We start from the raw sequence: 7933 nt of genomic DNA on the forward strand, positions 1-7933 counted from the left end.
GCTGAAAGAGGCATGCGGAAGAAGAAGAGACCCAAAGAGAAAAAGGATGGAGGCGCCGGGGAAGACGCATGCACCAACTCTGAAGCATTGGAGGGATGCGGATCAGCAAAGACAGGCGAAATTGGCCTGAGCCCCAGCCCGGAGCTGGGCACACGAGGCAGGGAGCAGGACATGAGTTTGGAAGGGGGAACTGAGGCTGGAGCATGAATGCCTGTGAACGCGGCATGAGCCAGGATTGTCTCTTGAAGTCAAGCCTTCAAAGCCAAATCCCTCCCAGGTATGTGTTTCCTTTGGCCCGTGAAGTGAGCTTCAGTCTCGTTTTTAAATTAGACGCCATCGTTTAGAAATCAAATGATCGCATCGCTGCCTAGACTAAGTAAGTGTCTCTGAAACAGTGGGATCTGGTAGTGCTGGGCCCGCCCACCTGGCACCATCACCAGGTCAGTCCTCCCTTTACCTGTCCAGCCCCAGTAGGCAGCATGGGCCTGAGACCCCTACTCTGGCCTTTGGGGACCCTGAGAGGACCTCCGTCTGGAGAGGGGCAAATCAGATCTATGCCTCAGAAGGTTTGTCTGACGATGACTAATATGAGCGATGATGATGCTAGTGGTGAGAAGGAGGAAGAAGGGAGGACCGGAAGGAGAATGGCGGATATTTACTGAGCTCGCCCAAGGCGGAGGAGCTCAGCTCTATGGGCTTGACGCACATTAACCCATTCTGTTTTCACCACAACCTTATGAGTTGTGTATGCTGTTACCCCCATTTCTTTTTCAGATGAAGAAACTGAGGCGCAGAGAGGTGAACTCGCTTGCCCAAGGTCAAGTTAAATTGCAGATCCAGGTAGTCTGGATCTGGAGCTCGCAGCATTGGTGAGACAGGGTCGGGGGCGGTGGTGAGTCTCCCTCTCACCGAATGAGATTGTCTGGTTCAGAGGGTTAGGAGGGCAAAGATGTGCCCCATTTCTACCCCCAATCTGGGTACGAATGCCATCTGTTTTCCGGAAGTCCTCTCAGGATGGACAGTTCTCTTAGTCAGGAGAGCAGAGGCATTCAAGAGTCAGGTCAGGTGGCTTGGCAGCCATCCTGGCTCAGCCTCCCCTGCTGCTAAGTGCAGACCCCATTCTCCCTGTGGGGACCAGCAGGTCCCAACAGAAAGGAAACAGACCCAGGCGGGTCTCATGCCACACCTGCTATGGCTCCACCTATCCCATACTCACCACACCCAACCCTCCTAGCCCAGCAGATTTGCAAAGGAGAAAATAAAGCACACACACAAATAATAACCAAGCCCATGCGTTTCCTGGCATCGGGTGACTGTGTGGTCAAGAGCTTCCTCCCCCTTCATGTGCCCACTGAACACTCCGCCCACTGGATGCCCCTAATATCTTCCAGCTGCTGCTGGTTCAGGTGGCTGATCACAAGTTCAGCCCCGGGGCAGAGCCTGCCCCTCCCACCCCCAGGGAAAGTATCAAGGATCCGAAGAGGCCAGCGCTGAGATCTGCCAGCTGGGGCTCCGGTGGCCACCCTCTGCCAGCTCAAAGTCACCTTTGCTCCAACTACTCAGCTGGCTGGCCAGAGCCAGCCAGGAGCCAGCCCAGAACTCTCTCTCTGGCTCAGCTCGGCAGGAACCAGGAACCAGCCCCTATTGGGCAATCATTAATCGGATTTTTGGCATTCCTCAGCCCCAGGTCGCCTTGGGAAACATGTTCCCTGGAAGAGGAGGAGCCGAGGCCCAGGACTGGCATTTGGACATGCAGCTGACAGGCAAGGTGGTGCTGTCCGCTGCCGCTCTGCTCCTGGTGACCGCAGCCTACAGGCTATACAAGTCGAGACCGGCCCGGGCCCCGCTGTGGGGCGGGAATGCCAAGGCCGAGGCTGAGGAGGAGGCAGGGAGCTCCGGGCAGCCCGACCTCCAGGGGGCCGCTCCTGGGGCGCCACTCCGAGGGCTGAGACGAAGGAGGGGAAGCAAGGGCTGCAGCTGGGAGAATCCAGGGGGCTCCCCGGTCCTGGCAACGGGAGCCCCTTCGCGGGACTCGGAAGCTGGAGAGACTCGGAAGCCCGAGAGGAAAGGTGCTGGTGAGGAGTGGGGTGGGCAGTGCCCGGACTCTGGCCCGGCATCTCCTCCCCACAGTGGCCAGGCAGCTGGAACAACTGTTGGCGGTAAGGCCGAGCTGCCTCACCGCCCCCGGCTGGGCAGTGAACCCAAAAGCCTCGCCGTGCTGGACGGCAGCAGCACGGGCAGCGAGCCTGCCCCATGGTGGGATGGCAGATCCTCCGAGCGGCCGGGGGCTGAGGAGCAGGAGTCACCCCAGCAACCCTGGACGGCCTACACGGAAGGCAGGAGTGACATGGACAAGAGCTGGGTCTTCCCCCGAGTGATGGGGGTCCACGGGGAAGAGGCTGGGGCCTTGCGGGCTGCCTCGGACATGGGCTTGGCTCTGCATCAGCAGGAGGGGGCCACCAGCGCCTCTTACACCTTCTCGTCGGTGGCCTGGGTTCGAGTGGAGGGGAATTTCATACAAGAGAAGATGGAGGGGACCAGGCCTGGGCTGCAGAGCAAGGTGTACGAATACTATGTCGAATCCACCTCCCGGGCCACGTCCAGGGGCAGGCTGCTCCCCGGGGCCACAGCCCTGGCTGAGGCTCTGCTTTCTGTGCCAAGTCCTCTGGGAACAGCGGCAGCCTCCGGAGGCCCTGCCGATGACAGAGAAGGTGTTGCCCGTGCAGCCGCCTCCTCCCAGCCGGTGCTGTCGCCCCCCACTCAAGGCTTTGGCAGGAAGGAGAGCCTCCTTCAGATCGTGGAGAACCCGGAGCTGCAGCTGCAGCCGCGCGGCCTCGGGGGCCTTGCTCCACCCCGCCTAGACCAGAGCGCCCCCTCTGGCTGCTCTGTAGCTGGGGCGTCTCTAGAGCCCAGCTCGGCTGGAAGCAGCGGGGAGCCCAACCTGCTGCTCGTGGCCGGGACCAATTTCTTCCACCTCCCTCTCACCCCAGGTTCAGCCCCAGATGTCCACCTGGATCTGGGTAATTGCTGTGAGGTACTGACTTTGGCCAAAAGGCAGAACCTGGAGGCGCTGAAGGAAGCCGCCTACAAGGTGATGAGTGACAACTACCTCCAGGTCCTGCGCAGCCCGGACATCTATGGGTGCCTGAGCGGGGCCGAGCGGGAGCTGATCCTCCAGAGACGGCTCCGGGGCCGGAAGCACCTGGTGGTGGCTGATGTGTGCCCCCAGGAGGACTCTGGCCGCCTTTGTAGCTACTACGACGAGCAGGATGCCTGGCACCTGCTGGCGCACCTGCCACCTGAGGCCGTGTCCCGAGGCTGTGCCATCTGCAGCCTCTTCAATTATCTCTTCGTGGTGTCCGGCTGCCAGGGGCCTGGGTGCCGGCCTTCCAATCGCGTCTTCTGCTACAACCCGCTGACCAGGATCTGGAGCGAGGTGTGCCCACTGAACCAAGCCCGGCCACACTGCCGGCTGGTGGCCCTGGATGGGCATCTGTATGCCATCGGGGGCGAGTGTCTGAACACGGTGGAGCACTACGACCCTCGCCTGGACCGCTGGACCTTTGCCCCACCGCTCCCCAACGACACCTTCGCCCTGGCACACACGGCCACGGCGTGTGCCGGTGACATCTTCGTCACGGGCGGCTCGCTGCACTACCTGCTGCTCCGTTTCTCGGCCCAGGAGCAGCGCTGGCAGGTCGGCCCCACGGCGGGCGGCAAGGACCGCACGGCCGAGATGGTGGCGGTCGACGGCTTCCTGTACCGCTTCGACCTCAACCGCAGCCTGGGCATCGGCGTGCACCGCTGCAGCGCCAGCGCCCGCCTCTGGTACGAGTGCGCCACGTACCGGACGCCGTACCCGGACGCCTTCCAGTGCGCCGCGGTGGGCAGCCTGGTCTACTGCGTGGGGCGCAGGCGCGTGCTCCGCTTCCTGGCCGACCACGTCTCGCCCAGGTTTGTGCCCGAGGAGCTGCAGAGCTTCCCCTCCCCGCAGGGCACCCTCCTGCCAGCCGTCCTGACCTTGCCGGGCCCCGATGTGCCTCAGACCAGGGTCTAGCGGCCCCTCCGCTGGGCTCCTCCTGCAAAACCGGAGGCAAAGAGCAGCCCCCCCCCACCCCCCCCCCCACCGCTCCATGGGCTGTTTCCGGTGGCCGGGACTTTGGCCCGGAAGGGTTAATTCTAGTCCTCCCTCCTCCACTGGCTGCAGCTCTGAGATGTCAGTGGGCGGCAGAGGCCTAGGGTGACTAGAGAACTAGAAACTGGTGTTGGGAGCTGACGTAGCCACTTTGCAGGGCTGGCCACCACCTTGCTTCAGATCTGAATTTGGGGGTGGTGGAGGTGGGGTGCCAGGACCCCAGCAAAGTTCAGGGCACGACCTTATTGCAACTGCGACTCGGGTGCCAGTTAACCCCCAGTGATCCTTCCAATTGATCCCGCTAGAGATGGGCCACCTCTCTATAAGCCGGCAGGGCCCCTTCTGAACCATTGACTCCTGGGCCCCAACCACCAAGGTTCCCAGAAGCACCTGGAACACACAGGTGGGAAAAATGAAGGGGGATGGTTTCAGCAAGAGTGGAAAGAGCCTGGGGGGGAGCCCCAGGGGGCCCAGGCAGGGGGACAGATGGTTGGAGTAGAACAGCTACGGTTGGCAGACTTTGGCCTGCAGAGTAAATTAACCAAAGCCCACTTCGCTTTTTTCATTCCCTGGGATTGTAGTGTGAGTAACCTCCCTTACTAGCAACCGTTTCACGAGGTACATCTTCTTGCAGGGGTCTACTAAGAATGCAATTGATTCCATATCTGAGGCCTTGGGAGAGGCAGGAGGAGGTGTAGTCCATGGGCCACCCTCCCCCCCGGGCCCCTGCTTGGGCCCATTGTTAAGGGACCACTGACTTTCTCGCCAAATCTGAGACCCCTTCACAGTAGAGCTCTCCAAGCAGGAGCTAGGGGCAGCCACTGCCGATCAACCCTTCCAGTGACTGGTGAGAGGTGATGGTGTAATTTGCTCTTCCTCCTCCATGTTGTCACCTAGTCGGCCTCATCAGACAGGAGAGTACTGGCGAGGGGCGGGCCCATGATGGAGCTGAGGACCTAGAAGGTTCTAGCAGCACCTCAGGAGACTGGGATCTCTTTTCACATCGGATTTGGTAACTTCTCAATGGGAGGAGACTGTCCAAACTCAGGGAGCTACCAGTTCTCCCAGAAGGGAGAGAGGCTGGTCCGATCTATAACCACAGCCCTGCTCCATCTCTAAGAGAGAGACACATGCAGATACAAGATCAGCCATGGTCCTGGTCCCAGGCGGAAGCCAGGGGAGCTGGGACTCCAATGTGACGAGCAGCATGGAGAAAGGAAGTAGAGATGGAGAGGGGAACGTGCACCAGGCGGAGCGGGACAGGTGGGAGATAAGGATGCTTAGGACTTCAGCATCCCTCTCTTGAAATTGAGGAGAACGACTCATGTCCTTCTCTGCCTAGGGTATAAATGAGAGTATCTGGAGAAAGCTCTTCCCAAGATCCCAGGGGTCCCAGGCAGGAGCTATGTTCACTGTGGCCGCTGAGGCTGAGCTGGGGCTTCTTTCAGAAGATGCATGATTAGAACAAAGAATGAGAAGGAGGTTGGCACAAAGATGAAGACCTTTATTAGAGCACAGAAGACCTAGAGCCTGGGAAGTGAGGCTACTTAATTTATTTCTAAATTGGAGGCTGGGAGAGGAAAGTCAGCTGCCACTATGGCTGGCACTAGGGAAGAGCGACTCTCCCTCCCCCACCAAGGCCATGCCCAAGGTCAGCATCAACACTCAGGCAGGAAGGGACCCATGGGAGGAAGGGCTCGGTGACACGACTGGGAGGTGGCATCAGTACTGTGGTTTCGGGCTGGGGTTCGCTTGGGAGGAGAACCCCCCGTGTGGGACCCGGGGCAGGTGGAAGCAGATCTAGCCCCAGGGCCAGGCCTCCGGTGAGGGGCCAGGCAGAGGGCAAGGCCACAGGGAGGCTGGGTCAAGTGTGGGAAGGGCTCCAAGCCAGGAGTGAACTAGGGATCGCTCTGGAAGACCTTTCGGAAGCCCGCATGGTAAGGACTAGGGAAACAATCCCAGGGACAAGGCAGCAAAGCTCGTTCCAGAACCAGTGACGGCAGATGTGGTCTTCAGGAAGTGAGGGAGAGCCGAGGTTTGGGTCTGGGTGGACGTGGCAAGTAGCGGCACATCATGTCTGCCTCCCCGTGGCCCCACGGCAGACATCGCTAACCAATCAATCATCGCATCTTTTCCTATTGAGCTCTTATAACAGCCTCAGCCCGGGGTTGGCACAGGGCCCCAGGCAGCAACTACTGACAGAATAGAGCTGGTGTGTTTCTCATCTCTGGAACTGGGTTTAGGGATGAGAGTGGCCAGGGGCATCATGGTATAGAGCAAGGCAGTCCCGGGGGCCTGCAAAGACCAGCTGGGCCCGTGATGGTCAGGGTTCATTTACAGAATGTCGAGGCCAGGCACCTGCAGAGATTGCATTTTAGTGAAGGAAAATAGGCAATTTTGAAAAAACAAATACATAAATAAATAGAACCCATGGCACATCAGTGCCATGAAGATAGATAAGGCAGAGAAGTGGGGTAGTGTGATCAAGCCTCCCTTGAGCAGAGCCCTGAATGGAAATCTGAGAGACACATAGACCAGGGCTCCAGAAGCCTGGCCGTGCCTCTGATGGGCTCTGTCGCATGGGGGGTGGGCGGGGAGCAAGTCTGCCTCCTAGGAGGTCCATCTTGGTGTGTGAGGAGGGTTGGGACCTGGCTATTCTGCTTTTATATACAGGCGAGAATTCTGTTCCACTGACATTTATAAAAGAGGCTCATCGCGCAGAGATAAGCTACATTCCCAAGAGAGAGGCAGAGTTCACACAGTTAGGGATGAGAGTCAAAATAATTACCAGGACATCACAGACACCACGCTGGGTGTGCGACTGAGTGTCAGCCGGCCCGCATTATGCCATGAGTTCAGGGTCTGGGATTTCCACTTGGCCTTGTTTAATAGCCTGGTTTGCTGACCTGTAGCCCTCGGCCTCCGAGTAGTCTCTGTGTCGCTTGGCTTCTCCCTGGGCCATCTGTGCTGCTTTTTCAATAGGAGTTCTTTCTTCTTCAAGGAAAAAAAAAAAAAAACACCCTAAGTTTGGGTTGCCTTTTATGTGAGGCCAATCATGCCATTATAGAAAAAAGAAAAATTGGAAAACAGAGAAAAGTGTAAAAAAAATCTCCCCATTAACCCCCGCTGCGGTGTGTGTCCCTCCAATGTGTTTCCTCTGTGTGTGATTTTGGTTGGGCTTGATTTTTGCCTAGGTGTGATTATGCTGAATATACAATTCAGTTGCTTCCTTTTTCCACTTAGCTTTGGAGAACGAGCATTCTCCTGTGTTATTACAAACCGTCGGTAAACATCATTTCAATAGTTGCACAATGTTCCAGCAAGTGGCTGTGCCGCGGTGTATTCAACATTCCCCCCTTCTGTTGGGCCTGTAGATATATATATTTTTTTCTGTTGGTTTCTTTTTCTATTATAAATAAAACGTCCCTTGTGTTTTATTGTTCCTCTCTGTCTGGGGCCTCTATCAATATTTACAAGAGAAGCTCAGCCTAGGTCTGGTCTGGAATAGCAGGGTTGTTAAAACAACCACAGAAGCCACAGCATTGGCCTAGGGCTGGGGCCTGGGCCCCGCTCCCACTGTAGGGCACAGGGCTGTCCCTGGAAACGCCCAGCGGACAGCAGGGCTGGCTGGAGGGGCCATCCCAGGTGCTCCTCTGCCTTGTGGTGTTCCCGAATGCAGGAGGTGAGACGGAGCCACGGGTCTGCCCGGGCAGGCCCTGGACGAGTCGCTTTCCACGCATGGCCTCTGGATCCTCACCACGACCCCGTTTTACCGGTGGGAAAACTGAGGCTCTGAGA

General features: G+C 58.1%; 1 protein-coding gene across 1 annotated transcript; it reads left to right on the top strand.

Annotated features, from left to right (window-relative positions):
* The first annotated feature begins 1511 nt into the window (after window positions 1-1511).
* On the top strand, window positions 1512-7577 carry KLHDC7A (kelch domain containing 7A). The gene has a single exon (XM_016128419.2). It carries the CDS (start codon window positions 1703-1705, stop codon window positions 4055-4057), a length of 2355 nt encoding a protein of 784 aa, XP_015983905.2. The 5' UTR covers window positions 1512-1702; the 3' UTR covers window positions 4058-7577.
* Window positions 7578-7933: the final 356 nt, after the last annotated feature.

This window comes from Rousettus aegyptiacus, unplaced genomic scaffold (assembly GCF_014176215.1).
Source record: "Rousettus aegyptiacus isolate mRouAeg1 unplaced genomic scaffold, mRouAeg1.p scaffold_m13_p_1, whole genome shotgun sequence".
NCBI lineage: Eukaryota > Metazoa > Chordata > Mammalia > Chiroptera > Pteropodidae > Rousettus > Rousettus aegyptiacus.